Source organism: Camelina sativa, chromosome 3, assembly GCF_000633955.1.
Source record: "Camelina sativa cultivar DH55 chromosome 3, Cs, whole genome shotgun sequence".
Classification (NCBI taxonomy): domain Eukaryota; kingdom Viridiplantae; phylum Streptophyta; class Magnoliopsida; order Brassicales; family Brassicaceae; genus Camelina; species Camelina sativa.
Genome location: NC_025687.1, coordinates 13,791,961 through 13,808,508, shown reverse-complemented (window position 1 = coordinate 13,808,508; position 16,548 = coordinate 13,791,961). Strand labels below are relative to the sequence as shown.

Sequence of the window (16,548 nt, the reverse complement as noted above, 5' to 3'; positions counted from 1 at the left end):
AAAAAAAAAAAAAAAAAAAAAAAAAGGAAAAAAAAAATCTGAAACGCGGTTTCTTCGATTATTGGAGAGTCAACACCATTTCAGAAATGGTGTTGATGAGAGGCTAAAAAAAAAAATCGATCGAAAGCTCAAAAACTCCATCTTCCCTCACGAACCCTAGATGAGTTTGTTGTAATCGTCAATCATCGATTTCTAAGATTTTAGTCTCAAAAGGTTTTGTCTTTTTTTTCGTGTGTGCCTTAAATGGAGAATCGTAAAGGAGGAAACTTTAGCGTTATTAGCTCGGAAGCTTTGACCACGACGCTCCGTAATGCGATCCAAGCTCTGGGTCGTGGTTTCGATGTTACATCTGATGTTCGGCTTCTCTACTGCAAAGGAGCTCCTGGGTCAAGACTTGTTCGTATCGAAGAAGGTCAAAACAGAGATCTTGAGTTGTCTGATGGATACCTTCTTCCTAATGTCCCTTCTGATATTGAGTGTTCACGAGGCAGAAATAGTATTCAGAGGATCCCTGTTTGCAGCTTCCATCAGGTTCATCTTTTTCAGCAGTTAACTTGTGTTTTGAAATGCCATTGTTAGAGTTTAGCCCTTTTTTTTTTTTTGTCTTTTGTCTTGATTACGCATATACAGTTAGATGTGATCTGTGTATTTTGTTGTGGAACCACTGGCTTAGAGGACCCTGATTAAATTTGGACTTTTCTAAATTTGGAAGCTTTACATTGAGTTTTAACTTGGCTGAGGCAATTGTAGTTTGATTAAGTCAGTAGCTTAGGGAAATTTCAGAACAGATATAGCTGTATCGGGCATTTGTGCTGATCAAATGCTGTTTCTTATATTGGTGTTCTTGGTTTTATATGGTTTTACGTGTATTGGAGTATTGGAGTATTGGGCACTTACACTGTTTCTTAGATTGAGTATTGGAGTTTAGGTGTGTCTGTGGATTTATGGAACCACTAGCTCATAGGACCCTAATTAACTTTGGACTTTTCTCAATATGGAAGCTTTACATCGAGCTTCCACTTGACTGAGGCAATTGTAGTTTGATCAAGTCAGAAGCTTAGGGAAATTTTAGAACAGAGATAGTTATATCGAGTTATTGTGCTGATCAATACTGTTTCTTTTACTGGTGTTCTTGGTTTATTTGGCTTTCTGGTAAAGATAGTGGGGGTCAAAATGAGTATTGAAGTTTAGGTGTCTCAGTGGAAAAAATACTGTCTTGCTTCTGGTTATTTATCAGATATACCTTTTTTGGCAGATGGCAGAATATTTCAATGAGAGAGCAGGTGTAAAAGGGAACATACCACTAGGATGTTTTAACGCGATGTTCAATTACACGGGTTCTTGGCAAGTCGATGCAGCATCCACAAAATCTCTTGCACTGGTTGGATACTTTATACCGCTTTATGAAGTCAAATTGGCAAAGCTTACATTGGTTTTGCGTAACGAGATCAGGCGCGCTGTTCCTTCCTCATGGGATCCCGCTTCCTTAGCTAGGTATATTCCTCTCTTAAATACACTGTGTTTTCTGCTGTTCTGTATGTTCTGGTCTCGCTGGTCTAGATGTTTATAATCTCTTAAGGTTCACACCGGTGGAATGTTTGAGAACTAATTTAGAGTAGTCAGTTTCCTCTTGTTGTCTTGACCGAACACATAGTTTCTGTGGCCAAATGAAAGAAAAGATTTAAGAATTCTGGTGAAGAGGAAGCTTTGCTGAGTGTGAAAGCTACACTTGATGTGGTTCTTGATGACATTTCATAATTCTTATGTTGTTTCCCCATTTACTCATTTGGTGCAGCTTTATTGAAAATTACGGCACACATATTGTAACTTCCGTGACCATTGGTGGAAGAGACGTAGTTTACATTAGACAACATCAGTCTTATCCTTTACCAGTATAAGAAATCAAAAACTACGTGAATGACATGATGGAGCACAGGTTTCATGAAGCAGAGAGTCAGTCTATTACCGGCCCCTTAAAATACAAAGACAAGGTTAGTAAGACGTCACGGGCCATGGCGAGATTACTCCTGTTTATCAAAATTCATTCCCTCTAACTATGGTAAACGAAGATTTTAGCTGAAAAAGCTCTCTCCTGTAGGATATCACAGTAATATTTAGGCGAAGAGGAGGCGACGATCTTGAGCAAAGCCATGCTCGATGGTCTGAGACAGTACCAGCAGCTCCAGACATTATCAACATGACTTTTACTCCTATTGTTTCTCTGCTCGAGGGTGTGCCTGGTCTACGGCATTTGACTCGTGCTATCGAACTTTACTTGGAATGTGAGTTTCTATCAAAAAAATTGAACTTAGTAATGTTCGTAACCACCTGTTTACACTTTCATAAACATAACAAAACTCTTGATGTTCTTTACCAGATAAGCCTCCTATTGAAGATTTACAGTACTTCTTGGATTTCCAAATAGCTCGAGCTTGGGCTCCTGAACAGAGTAACCTCCAACGTAAAGAACCTGTGTGTCCTTCTCTTCATTTCAGCTTAATGGGTCCCAAACTATTCATCAGCGCTGATCAGGTAACTCAGAGGGACCAATTCATTTGTTTAGTTACATCGTTCGGTTTATGGATGAAACTAAACATATTGTGTTTGGGTATGTTCAGGTAACGGTAGGGCGTAAACCGGTGACAGGTCTCAGGCTGAGCCTAGAAGGAAGCAAACAAAACCGTCTTTCTATTCATTTACAACACTTAGTCTCTCTCCCCAAGATACTGCAGCCACATTGGGACTCTCACGTGCCAATAGGTGCACCGAAATGGCAAGGACCAGAGGAGCAAGATAGCCGCTGGTTCGAGCCAATTAAATGGAAGAACTTCTCTCACGTAAGCACCTCGCCTATAGAACACACTGAGACACACATCGGCGATCTCTCGGGAGTTCACATTGTCACCGGAGCACAGCTTGGGGTTTGGGAATTCGGATCAAAAAACGTTTTGCATTTGAAATTACTCTTCTCTAAAGTCCCCGGTTGTACAATAAGACGATCCGTCTGGGACCATACTCCGGTTGCTTCCTCAGGGAGACTTGAACCAGGAGGTCCATCTACATCGAGTTCGACTGAGGAAAAGAGAGAGGACGTGTCAGGACAGTCAGGGAAACTGGCCAAGATCGTGGATTCATCAGAGATGTTGAAAGGACCACAGGATTTGCCTGGACATTGGCTAGTCACTGGAGCAAAGCTAGGCGTTGAAAAGGGTAAGATTGTATTGCGTGTGAAGTATTCGTTGCTAAATTATTGAGAGATTTAGATGAGTTCTCGTTTTTTCCGGCCGCCGGAAAATATCAAAATATTTTTCACGTCAGCATTCTTTGCACAGCGAATCTTTTTTCTTGTACATGTGTCCGGTTGCTTTTGGGAACCGTTCGGTTCGGTTCGGTTTTTCATTAGTTTGGTTTGGTTTTGGTTTGGTTGAATTTTTGTCCGGTTGGGTTTTGTAGACGATTTTAATTTAAATCAGAGAGGAATGTACATTGTAGTTGGACTCAACACATGGTCGATGGACGGCCGTTTAGTGACACGTTTCTGTGAAATTTGCATGCCATGTATCATAATAATCTTAGAAAAAAAGATTATACATATAATCTAATCATGAAACCATATACTTAAAAAACAAAAGTTGAACAAAGTTAAGAAAAATCAAGGATGGCTTCGAGCGGTGGCGACGATCAGGTTCCTCCTGGAGGTCCGGTGACGTTTTCAACACGTGTGATTGATGCTGGATCGACGATCATGCAGCGGCGATTGCCAGTGAAGCAGATGAACTGTCATGTCTCTACGTTCGCAATATATGGTAGCGACATGTTCCGGCAAATAGAGACTCACCACTACGTCCACCGAGTCAACGACGAGTTCCTTCAGTGTGCCGTATATGCCTCTGATCGTTCGGATGCACCTCTCATCGGTACTGTTTTTTTTTCTTTCTTTTCATATCGTTAGTTTACGCTTACATTGGATGCCTAAGTTTGAAAATATACACTAAAGTCGGTTTTAATAGGAATTGAATATGTTATATCGGACCGATTATACGAAAGTCTTCCTCAAGATGAGCAAAAGCTTTGGCACTCTCATGCTTACGAGGTTAAGTCAGGCTCGTGGGCTTATCCACGATTGCCAGAGGTTGTGGCTGCTCCGGAGCTCAAGAACATGGCCAAAACGTACGGAAAGTTTTGGTGCACCTGGCAGATAGACCGAGGTACGTCTCTGATATAAATATCGGCTATAATAGCGACCTAAAACCGTTTCTGTTAGTTAATACATCCATAAATCGTATGGTTAAACAATTAGGTTCTCCAGATTAATCGGTTAAAACAACTAAACATTAATCAGAATCACAAAATTTATAGTGGTGAAGTGGGTTCGATTTTGTCCGGTTTAGTTTGGCCAGACCAATCATTGGTTATTGTGTGTGTTTCTGTAGGTGACAAGTTACCAATGGGTGCACCCGAACTGATGATGTCACCTCAGGGGGCGGGGCAAGGGGTATTAAGGCCGGAGTTGGTGAAGAGAAGAGATGAGAAGTACAACATTTCGACAGATGAATTGAAGGACAAGAGGGCCGAGATTGCTGAACCGGAGTGGATCAATCCGATGGCTGATTACTGGAAGCAACATGGTAAGTGTTTTGTACTCGATATCATGACTGTCGAAATGAACCGTAATGCGCAATTTCCGTGAAGAATGTCCTCTCATGATATACTAGTGATGAACCAGTATGGAAATCGTGTTATAACTTATAATGTATATAGAATAATAATAATGTTTTACTCGATTTCAATACTTCAAGAAGATAGTAAAAAAGTGGTACGGTATACAACAAGATCACACATTGGTTTGTGGAACTTTAGTTCTTATTTTTTACTCTGTTTCTTCAAAGCTGTGCCAACCTTGAAATATCCATAGGGTAAGCGTCTGAAGGCGATTGTGCGTTGTATGATCTCCTTGCGATAATCACATTTGCAGCTTCAGTCGGGTGAAATGAGTCCCAGCACACATACGCGTTTCGGTTGTTACACGGTCTTTGTCCCGGTAAACATGTGATCTGACCAGCATTCCTCCCGATACCGCAACATCCAGCGTTCGTTACCCTAAACCCTGAATTCAAAAAGCATTTCCGACCAAACTAATATCAAGTTTTGTGTCTTTAACATTGAAAAACAAAACACACGCTTGTGTGTGTGTACATACCAAATCTAGCAGGGTTTGTGATCATGTCCTGAAAAATGCCATAAGCATTGATGTAGATGAACTTTGCATCAGGATGGTTGTTGTTAAGCTGATCAACGAGCGATTTGAGCTTGTTGTTAAAGATTTGGTTTGCTGAGTTGATGCGTTCAACGCAAGTCCTACCATCACGGCTGCCCGCGAGCGCATTTGGACTACAACCGACTGCTCCAACTCCGCTCAATGCAAACTTTCGAGCCCCATAGTTGTATAGTGCCTGCACAATACCCCCAAAAATATGATAGTGAAACTAGTAAGTTTACCGATATACAAATTTTACAAAATTAAAGAAAATTTACTGCACAGATTTTAGATTATTTTCCAAAAAGGTTCTCACAAGATCGGAATTGGAAAAAGCTTATTCTCCGCGCAGACTATAAACTGAATACGAGTTAAGACTGGAATTGGCTTTATTGGTCTGATACTTTAACTTGTACTATAAATTACAATTTTTCTCATTCTCTACGCAGAAGGACATATTTTCATTAAAACAAAAATCGTATTTTCATGAGATGGACCAAACCGACGTCTAGAAACATGACTATCATCACTACTAAATGGGCAACTCGAGAAAGCCAAACCTTTGTGTCAATTAAAATCTAATTTAAAAAAAAAAAAAAAAAAAACAGAGATAGAGTCGCCATAAGTAAAAACGTACATTAAGCTGAGTGCTGTAACGACTGATGAGATCGTCGGCATATTGTTCGGGTGTGAACTGTCTGCTAGAAGAGTAAAACGTAGGCATGAAGTAGTTGTTGAGATAATCGTTGCTTCCTAAACCAACAGAGTAAATACATCTCTTGAGGTAATCAGCTGCACGTGTCTCGTCTCCTAGTAGCTGCACAACTTGTGATACCGTGCTCTGGTAGTTCCTAACTTGCCCACTAAAGCTTATTCTTTGTCCCTTCATTTTTCAAAAAAAAAAAAAAGGAATACAATGATTAGAACTTTTTAATGAATGAATTTAGAGAGTTGAGAGAAAGTGTTTTTGTGATTTATTTACCAATTGTCGACCGGTTTCTTCTCGGATTCCAGCAGCTGCTGACGCGTAGTTAACACCGGAGAGTATTTGCCGACCACTTACAGAATTATACGCAGGAATGTAGCCATTAAATCCAAGTAACTCAGCTTCATTTATCACCAAGAAATATCAAAACCATGTTAGATTATGACTGTTAACATTCTAATCGCGTAGACTATGTGATTAGCTACGTAGTTATAAAGGGAAGATAGACTGTAACAAAGTATGCATACCGATCTCGTCAACGGTGGTCTTGCCGTTGGAGAAACGGCCGGTGGGGCCGCCGAAATCGATACCGTAAGGGAAGTAGTTGGCTCTTGCAAAAGAAACAAGACCGTTGTTGTTTCCATTGTCAACCAAAGAGTCACCAAAAACGAAGAAACATGGAACTTGAGCTTGTGCTTGTGCTTTTACTACACTAAAACCGAAGCTCAACAAAACAAACACTACACAACATTTTCTTAGGTAACTCTCCATTTCAAAACCGAAAAACCTTTTTAAGTAGGAAAAAGATATTTGATAATGCAAGGAAAGAGTAGTGAATGTGAGGAAGTCCAATGAAGTTGTGGGTGTATATATAGAGAGATATTTGTGATTTTGGTAGATTTAATTTTTGTAGGACTAGTCACTTTAAGATTGGTGGGTCCAATAAAATGCGACTTACTTTTTTCTCATTTATTAATCTAAATCAAGATTTATCAAGGGCTTTGTATCCGATTTTATAAAATGTGTAAGTGCCGACAACCGGATTGACACTAATCAGTAATCACACACTACATATCATTATTAAAAGGAACTTATGAGAACTGTGAAGAACCAATCAAAAAAACTGAAAAGTTAATTATCAAAGTTAAAACATATTGGAAGAGAGTAGGATTTTATTTGACACTGATACTTCGACCAAGCTCGTTTCAGTCATGACCCATACTAACATAAATAATTTTTGCCACCATGGCACCATTGATATTTTATTTACCCCTAAAACTCTAAATATCTATAAGAAACTAATTGTCATAAATCATTTATAAAAATCTTAGACAAAAAATGATAATTTGCAGCTGGTTATATTAAAAAAAAAAAGAAGAGATATTTTGCAGTAAATATGATTGAAGAAAGAGTCGTATGTAGGTTTGACAAAGCCGTTTGTGCTTCTGAGAGTTGACCAGCTAGCTGTAGAGTTTTTTCCGCGTACAAACTCCGACCTTTTGTCATATAATTTGGATATTAAATGCGTCAATTAAAATAATTATATATATACATAAAAGAAATAAAATCGTGTATTATTTGGTGTCATTTCTCATTAGTTGTAGACGTAGTATGTATACACCTTTTTTTTTTGTCAAACCGTAGTATGTATATATCTTAAATTGAAGTATCCCTCAAATTATTCGAAATGAAGAAGAATTGGTGAAAAGAAAAACAGGTGAGGAATTAGGTTTGGGCAATAAATGAAAGGTGGATTCTTTGTGAATAAATCAACGACTTTGTTTGTATCATAATTGAACTAGGCCGGTGGTGCTTCCATATGTTCCCTCCCAACTATTTCCATTTAAGATCTTAGGTGTTTTAATTTGGACAAAAAAAAAACAAAAAAAAATCGCAGGTGCAACTCTTAGCTTAGGTTACTATACATTTTATGACTATATTGTATGATTTGCATGTTTTCAGGTTAATTTTAATTCTGATGCCAACGATTGGGCAATAACGTATAAGGATTCGACTCAAATGTGAACATATATGCATGCTGGTGGTTTATTGTTCTATTTTATGATATAGTATATATGAAGTTTCCAGACATATACTATGTTGATAAATGAAGAAAAAAAGAAATGAATCTTGGGATGTTCAAGACACACCAAGTCACAATGTTTTTTTTTTTTTTGATAATCGATCACCAAGTCACGATGTTAAATTAAGATTTACGAGAAAAAAATATCACACTGTCAATCGTTAATTATGAGGATATTTATAATATACAGTACATAAAAAGTTATCTACGAAGATGTATTCAAGAGATTCAATACAACGGATCGGATAGTGTAAGTGATGAGCCATAATCTTCTATTTCTATACAAACTTAAAATTTTGATGTCAATTTGTCACTAAATCATTCGAGTCATCTAATGACGGATAGATTGTCGTTAATGAAAATGTTGCTGTTGCCAGGCTTTGGTCATTAACGAATCATTTTTTTTTTCTTTTTTAATTTAAACTACGTAGCTAGATACTAGTTTGATAGTAAAACGTGTGAGCGTAGACGAGAGCTTATCGTAAATAAAAAGATTTTAGCTTTTACTTTTTTGAATTTTTGGCTATATATATTTTTAGACATATGATTATGTAAGGAATTCAATGTTTTTGAGAAATTTGTATACTAATTAAAGGGAAAAGGTATCACAAAAGACCTGAACTGTCATTAAAATATCATTTTAGGCATTTCTTTTTGTATAAAGAAAAAAAATTTCATAAATCGTTAACTTTTCTTGAGTTCTCTCATTCTAGATATTTGAATATAGAGTTGAATAATGTAACCTAGGCATTTTTTTGTTTTTTTCTAAACACATTAGCATACATTTGTTCCACATCAGATACATGTATTTATATTTTACTAGAATTTGTACCCGCGCACACGCGGGATTTTAATTTAAAATATTTTCTATCAATATAAATTTATGAGTTCAAATATAATCATTCAAAAATTTTAGTATAAATTTATATAAACACTAAACTTACTTTACAAAGTGATATACAACATATATATTGTTGAAGATAATATCTCTTTGTTATATCTATTTGCACGGGATTTTAGTTTAAAATTTTTTATCAATAAAAATCATTGAATATATATATATATATAATCATTTGAAGTTTAAAATATAAATCTATATAACATATATGGTCTACTGTTGCAATAATGTGTTTTTGGTAAATCAACAATATATCACATGGTAACAAAAAAATGACTTAATAACCTCACTGAAAGAGTCCTCAATCTTCTGACCTTTTATCCCTATAAGAGTTCATTCCATATTCATATCCCACGAAAACATATTTTTAAAAGTTCTAACGTCAAATGTCGATCGTTGGCCTAAATATAGAGATCATTTAAACATATCGATATCCCATATTAAATACAAATATACAAAATTTCGTGAACATTTTTAATACTATGTCGCTACAACGGGTTGTCCAAGTGCATCACGTGCCATAATAGAATTTCCAACAAAGTCAAGAATGCTTAGATGGTGAAACGGTTAAACTCGATAATAAATATCCGTTCACTAATCCAAGTTACATATTTTTTTAAAATTTCATGTGTTATTTTCAGATGTTAATTTTGTGATGCAACTTCAGTTTCGTATTCTAAAAAAATATAGTGTACTTTAAATATGTTTTTTGTACCAAGGTTTTGGGTTAAAAGCATTTGATAAAATTGATGAAATCTCAACCTTGTTTTATATTTTACTTTTTTATCATGTTATAGAATTGTAACTTTAGTTGATAATATGTCTTCTGAGATATGCTACACAAATAACATGTCACTTTTTGTAACGGCTTATATATCATTTTTCTATACTTTGTGACTATTGATTTTGTTCTTTTAGATGGATTATTTTTTCAATAATCTTTTTCATAGTTTTCCCAAAAAAGTGTGACCCTTACAATGTCTTCATTTTTGATCAAAATTTTTAAGTTGAGTTGAGTAATTAATCTTTTATTTTTCTTTAAAAGTGAAATTTTATAATAAATCTTTGTAGTATATGTTTCTTAAAAAATAGAAACTAATGTTTCACTTCAATTTTATTTTTATGTTTAGCATTTTATAAATACAATTACATAAATTATTTTTTTACTTCACCATGCATTAAAATCTTACTTCCATTCTAAAACTCATTAATCTATTCTAAATTTTGGAAAATGATCACAGTTTGGTTAAAATTTGAATAATAGCATTATTACTAAAAAAATTCATAGTATTGTTTTTACTATTTACAATTTTTCATTTATGTTACTTAATTCATTTTTATATAGTTATTATTTTTATTATTTACTAAAAATTATATTAATTTTTTTTACTATTTTAAAATTTAATTAATTTTACTTAATTCGTTTTTTATTTATTTTTTACTATTAATAATTATAAGTAATAAATATGTAATGAATGAATATTTAAAATATTAATTTTTAATGCAAAAAAAAAAATATATATATATATATATAATTGCTTAAGTGGATGATGACGTGGAAGAAAGAGAAGAGAGAAAAAGTTAAGTTTATATATATAGATTACTTGTAAAAGTCTAATCGAGTAACAGCTATCCCAAAATTGAAAGAGAGACGACCAGTGTCCAGTCTTGGTCATTAGTATCAAGTTCTCAACTATCAAATCATAATCATAATAAAAGCATAATAAAACAAGTTTAGTTGGTTAGCGGGAAGAGAGAAACAAGGTGAATTAGATGCGACCAAAAAAAACAGAATTATGATAATTATTAGGAAAAAAAGATGGCTAGTTACGTCACATATACCAAATATATTATTGTATCCTCAACTACATGAAGTATATGAATTACATGGTGACATGCATGAATTATATAACGTTATGTGGTCAACACCATAGACATACAATTCGGTACACCGGTTGACTAACTCCGACGAAGACTGGCATTGACTCCGACATTGACTAAAATAATGTATTATAAATTTCTTTTTCTTTTAAAAAAAATTATATTAAATCATTAATGGTTTTTCATAATTAAAAACATATTCAGTTCAATATCCTAATGTTTTTATATATCTCTAATGTATTCATTCTTATAATTAGTTAATTTTTATTTTTAAAGCTAAACTAATAGTTAAATAAAAATTATTGATAATTATTTTCAAGATGTAATATAAAGGTATTTGCAAAATACTCTTATTCTATACCCTTTTGCAAACATACCCTCAAATCAAATATATTGTTTTGCTAAAATTATTTTTACAACATTAAAGTATCTAAAATTTTATAGTAACAGTATCTAAAATTTTATACAACATTAACATACAAACTTTAGAGTAAAGAGTCATATACTCAATCTTTTGCATATTATTTTTCTAACGAAAGTAGTTGAATTTGATTTTATTGATTTGTAGTATTTAAATAATCTGATTATCAAAGATTTATATATATATAGATATCTTGAAAATAATTATTAATGATTTTTATTTAATTATTAATTTAGCTTTAAAAATAAAAACTAACTAATTATAAGAATGAATACATTAGAGATATATAAAAATATTTAGATATTGAATTGAATATGTTTCTTTATCATGAAAAACCAAAAATGCTTATATATAATATTTATTATTTTTGATTTTTATTAGAAAAAAAATTAATACATTTTTTTGGTCAACGCTGGAGTCAACATCGGTCTTCGCCGGAGTCAGTCAACCGATGTACCGGATTGTATGTCTATGGTGTTGACTACATAACATCATAACATCATATAGTTCATACATGTGGCAATATAATACATATACTTCGTATAGTTGAAGATACGATAATATACTTAGCATGTGCTGTGACTATGTTTTCTCGTATATAGCTAGCCATCTTTTTTTCTATACATGTTTTTGAGATATATCGCAATTCAAGTGTGATGATGGATAACTATTGGGCTTGATTCATAATTTTTGGACTTAGTTTGTTTAGCCCGATAGAGAATGTAATATTACGTAATACGTACGTATGTAGAGATGGATCAATTAACAAACTTACCAAGTTGACCAAAAAAAAAAAACAATTACCAAATGCATAATGAAAGTGACGAAGATGCGCTCGTTCTTACAATCTTACGTCTTAGTGTTGTTAAATTAGTTTAACGTTGATATCTTCTTCTTACATCTTGTACTCATCGTTGATATATATTGGTATTGCAAGGGGTATTGAAACTAATGACGATTATTTTTTAACATAATTCCGATCTACCCTAGAATCATTTTCAGCGAAATTGCGTTCATAGTTTTGTGATTATAAATCCTCGCTCAAATCTTAAATTTAAATTTAGTTTCTCGAAGAGGATACACGATTACAAAAACAAAAAAAAGCATTGTGGAAGTAACTCAGAGAATTTAAATCCCTGTTCTTTTAATAAAGCAAAACAATTTGGGTACACATATAACTTCAGAATTGTTTTCACGAATTCAATTTATAACCTGAAAAGCATATAACATTTGTTTAAGAAACTCTCCTATTCTCTGTCCTTTCAAAGCTGTGCCAGTTGCGAGATATCATACGGATAAACGTCGGAAGACGATTGTGCATTGTAAGATCTTTGTGCAATGACCGTGTTTGCTGCATCCGACGGATGAAACGCGTCCCAAAACACGTACTCATTTCGGTTCGGGCACGGTGGTTGTCCCGGTAAACATGTTAGCTGACCTCCGTTCCTTCCAACTCCACAACACGCAGCGTTCGTTACCGTAAACCCTAAAAAAACATTCGTTAATCCAATGTATCGTTATATATTACAAGAAAATATACAATTTATTTTAGAGTTAACAAGATTTATGAAGATTTCTCTATACCATAGGCAGATGGATTGGCGATAATGTCCTCGAAAACGCCATATGCATTGATGTAAGTAAACCTGGCATCGGAATGATCGTTGTTGAGTTGTTGGACCAAAGACTTGAGCTTGTTATTGAAGATTCGGTTAGCGGAGTTGATACGTTCCACACATGTTGTTCCGTCGGGGCTGCCCTGTGCGAGCTCATTCGGGCTACATCCAATGGCTCCTACTCCTACCAATGCAAATTTTCTAGCTCCATAGCTGTATAGTGCCTTCATAAACACATACAACAAAGAAAGATTGAGAAATTAAGGATTTTAAATTACTCCTAAAGATCAAAACATCAAATATAGGATACAACCAAGAAAACAGAGGACTCCCAAATTACCCCCATAGCCTCATTGAGCTAAACATCAGTTAATTAGTCAAGAAAGCTTACATTGAGCTGCTCCCTGTAACGAGTGATAAGATCTTGAGCATACTGCTCGGGACTGTACTGTCTGCTAGTGGCGTAGACCTGAGGCATGAAGTAGTTATTTAGATAGTCATTGCTTCCCATCCCAATAGTGTAAATGCATCTCTTAAGGTAATCTGCTGCAGTGTTCTCGTCTCCAAGAATTTCCACCACTTGAGACACTGTGTTCTAATAGTTCTCTACTTGCCCACTAAATGTTATCCTTTGTCCCTTCATTCCCAAAAGCAAAATAACCAAAACAGAGTTAACAAGTTTTCCTAGTCATAAACAGAAACAGAGAGCCAAAGAGATTTATCATAATGTTGTTCTTTAATTTTACCAATTGTGCACCGGTTTCATCTCTGATTCCAGCAGCTGCAGATGCGTAGTTGACTCCTTGAAGTATCTGCTGGCCACTCACAGTACTATACGNACAGAGGACTCCCAAATTACCCCCATAGCCTCATTGAGCTAAACATCAGTTAATTAGTCAAGAAAGCTTACATTGAGCTGCTCCCTGTAACGAGTGATAAGATCTTGAGCATACTGCTCGGGACTGTACTGTCTGCTAGTGGCGTAGACCTGAGGCATGAAGTAGTTATTTAGATAGTCATTGCTTCCCATCCCAATAGTGTAAATGCATCTCTTAAGGTAATCTGCTGCAGTGTTCTCGTCTCCAAGAATTTCCACCACTTGAGACACTGTGTTCTAATAGTTCTCTACTTGCCCACTAAACGTTATCCTTTGTCCCTTCATTCCCAAAAGCAAAATAACCAAAACAGAGTTAACAAGTTTTCCTAGTCATAAACAGAAACAGAGAGCCAAAGAGATTTATCATAATGTTGTTCTTTAATTTTACCAATTGTGCACCGGTTTCATCTCTGATTCCAGCAGCTGCAGATGCGTAGTTGACTCCTTGAAGTATCTGCTGGCCACTCACAGTACTATACGCAGGAATGTAGTTATCGAATCCAAGTAGCTCAGCTTCATTATATCACAAGATATGTCCATGTTAATTAGATTCAACTAGTTTAGTTTGACAAAGTGAGTGAGTGATGAAGAAAATATAATCAAAGGTTTTGGTTACTTCAAGAAGAGGAATATAATTAAGGGTTTACCGAGGACATCAACGGTGGTTTTCCCGTTGGAAAAGCGGCCGGTGGGGCCGCCGAAATCGATGCCATAAGGGAAATAGTCGGCTCTTGCAATAGAAGTAAGACGGTTGTTGTTTCCATTGTCAACCAAAGAATCACCAAAGATGAAGTAACATGGAACTTGAGGCTCTGCTTTTACCTTAAACCCTAAACCTAAAAAAAAAAAAAACATAGAAACTAAACAGCATTTCCTCAAGTAACTCTCCATTGATCTCACAAACCAATAAATTCCTAATTAGGAACTGAATTTTATGTATAGTATACCACAATGCTTTGGTGAAATAAGTGTTTTATTCTTATAGAAATGGGAAATGTCGGTGTGGTGGTAGTTGTGGCGAAATGTGAAGAATCCAGAGAAGTTTTGAGTCCTATATATGGAGTCTGAGAAATGTAAGTGAGTTATATTTTCTTTCCTTTTTTTAGTCTTTTTTAAGTTTGTGTTATAATTTACTTTAAAGTCGATGGGTCCAATTATAAATAGTATTGGTTCTGAGAACTATACATAGTTGGTTGCACAAAAAAAAAAAAAACGTACTATAGTTAATGACATCTTATGGGGTTAAAAAAATGAGTAAACTACGCTTTAAACGTATCTTCGTGGTAAATGGACTTGTCGTCTCACATATAACTGCTTTATATAAGATATTGATTACGATGGTTTTGGTATAATGATATTCAAAACGATAGATCCTATCGTCTGATTGGTAGAATTTTTTTTCTCCAAAAAATCTGTCATGTACGTGATCGTATACTATTGTTTACTGGTTCTTGTAAATTTTGATGTACATTATGATGTTAATTTTGGTCTTAGTTATGTAAGACTGAGTTGTGGTTATCAATCATCAAACTAAAAGGAAAGTTTCAAATAAATTTTACCGATAGAATTATCGCTAGAAAAAAGACTCGGTTGAGAAAAAAACAACTGTAATCATAGTTGTATAATTGGTGGACTCGATCGCATACATAGATATCTTTCATTTCAGAGCTTGAATTTTAAAATGGAAGGAGTGGAAAATAAGTGAGGAGAATTAGGTTGGGGCATTAATTTCACGCGGACTGAAACTTTTTTTTTCATGAATCAAAAGGAGCCACTGAGCCGTGGCCCGTACGTGCTGATACGTGCGCCCTAACTCTTCGATCATCTTATTATATAATATAAGAAGGTTTTTCTAACTTTTGCTAATATTTTGACATTTGGCATTCTCTTTTGATGACACAAGTCATCTTTTATTTTAACTTTATTTATTTTATTTTAAAGATTTTTCATTTTTTCATTTTTTTCTTGCATTAGTTAACAAATTTAATGAAACAATAAACCACCCAATTAATACTATAATTTAAGACAGATAAACACACTACTCCACTAACTTTTGTCAACTGTATAAGTCAAATTTATTTAATGACTATACAATACAAATTAAAACACATAAATTAGAGAGGAGTAAATTACCAACAATGAGGAACAAAAATTTGGTATATACAAATTAAATTTTGATTATTAACTAACAGATATTTCAGTGTATCAATGACTCTGATTTCAAACATTGAGATATAATAGTGCTAATATAAGTATAAGTCTACTTACGTCTTCGACTCATATTGGTATTTCACCTTTCATTTTTTAGTTTAGTGAATCATTCAAATTGTTAAATATTCTTAAGATGGCTCAATTCATATGTTTCTTTTTTGTTTTCCTGTTTTTTGTTTGATCCAAATAAAATTGATTTTTTTTGAACATATATTACGAACTAGAGTTTTTTCTCACATCACAAGTTGAAGCAGATTCTATCGTGGAACATGACTAATACCTAACATGATGTGGTTGAACTAAAGAGGAGGATTGAGAGACATCTAGTTCACTTTAAACGATTGAATATATATGAAAAAAGGAGTGACCATGGGAAATAGAGTCAGTTGCAAGACCAAGCAAGGACCAAGGAAAAAACTGGTAGGGGCATAAATTTGTTTGTAGGATTCACAAAGAAGAAAACCAGAGGTAAGTGTTTTGAATAATCTCTAAGAATGGTGGAGAGATAATGACAGGTGAGTTTTTTTGAGTGCTCGAAATAATTCTTGATGACATCTGTTTTTGGATGTATAAACTACATAAACTGTGTAGATTTTCA

The 16,548-nt window shown here is 34.4% G+C and overlaps 4 protein-coding genes across 5 annotated transcripts; 2 read left to right on the top strand and 2 right to left on the bottom strand.

The window, feature by feature from the left end:
* LOC104776995 (MACPF domain-containing protein CAD1) lies at positions 21 to 3,502 on the top strand. 2 transcript variants are annotated; one of them, XM_010501176.1, is made up of 6 exons: positions 21 to 531; positions 1,256 to 1,494; positions 1,796 to 1,991; positions 2,099 to 2,282; positions 2,378 to 2,532; positions 2,619 to 3,502. In XM_010501176.1, exons 3-6 carry the CDS (start codon positions 1,923 to 1,925, stop codon positions 3,252 to 3,254), a joined length of 1,044 nt encoding a protein of 347 aa, XP_010499478.2. In that variant the 5' UTR covers positions 21 to 531; positions 1,256 to 1,494; positions 1,796 to 1,922; the 3' UTR covers positions 3,255 to 3,502. The 2 variants fall into 2 exon arrangements, with proteins under 2 accessions (XP_010499478.2, XP_019099268.1); XM_019243723.1 differs by lacking the exons at positions 21 to 531; positions 1,256 to 1,494 and having other exon boundaries at positions 1,899 to 1,991; positions 2,109 to 2,282.
* Positions 3,610 to 4,834, top strand: LOC104776993 (oil body-associated protein 2C). The gene is made up of 3 exons (XM_010501174.2): positions 3,610 to 3,917; positions 4,011 to 4,208; positions 4,434 to 4,834. Exons 1-3 carry the CDS (start codon positions 3,659 to 3,661, stop codon positions 4,688 to 4,690), a joined length of 714 nt encoding a protein of 237 aa, XP_010499476.1. The 5' UTR covers positions 3,610 to 3,658; the 3' UTR covers positions 4,691 to 4,834.
* Positions 4,764 to 6,814, bottom strand: LOC104776994 (GDSL esterase/lipase At1g29670). Its single transcript, XM_010501175.1, has 5 exons — positions 6,491 to 6,814; positions 6,240 to 6,364; positions 5,895 to 6,140; positions 5,201 to 5,453; positions 4,764 to 5,107 (listed from the first exon to the last, which is right to left on the bottom strand). The coding sequence occupies exons 1-5, from the start codon at positions 6,732 to 6,734 to the stop codon at positions 4,884 to 4,886; spliced, it is 1,092 nt and encodes a 363-aa protein (XP_010499477.1). The 5' UTR covers positions 6,735 to 6,814; the 3' UTR covers positions 4,764 to 4,883.
* On the bottom strand, positions 12,284 to 14,797 carry LOC104776992 (GDSL esterase/lipase At1g29660). The gene is given in 5 exon segments (XM_010501173.2): positions 12,284 to 12,732; positions 12,831 to 13,086; positions 13,773 to 14,018; positions 14,128 to 14,252; positions 14,387 to 14,797. Coding segments are annotated over 5 exon segments (1,095 nt in total). The 5' UTR covers positions 14,631 to 14,797; the 3' UTR covers positions 12,284 to 12,508.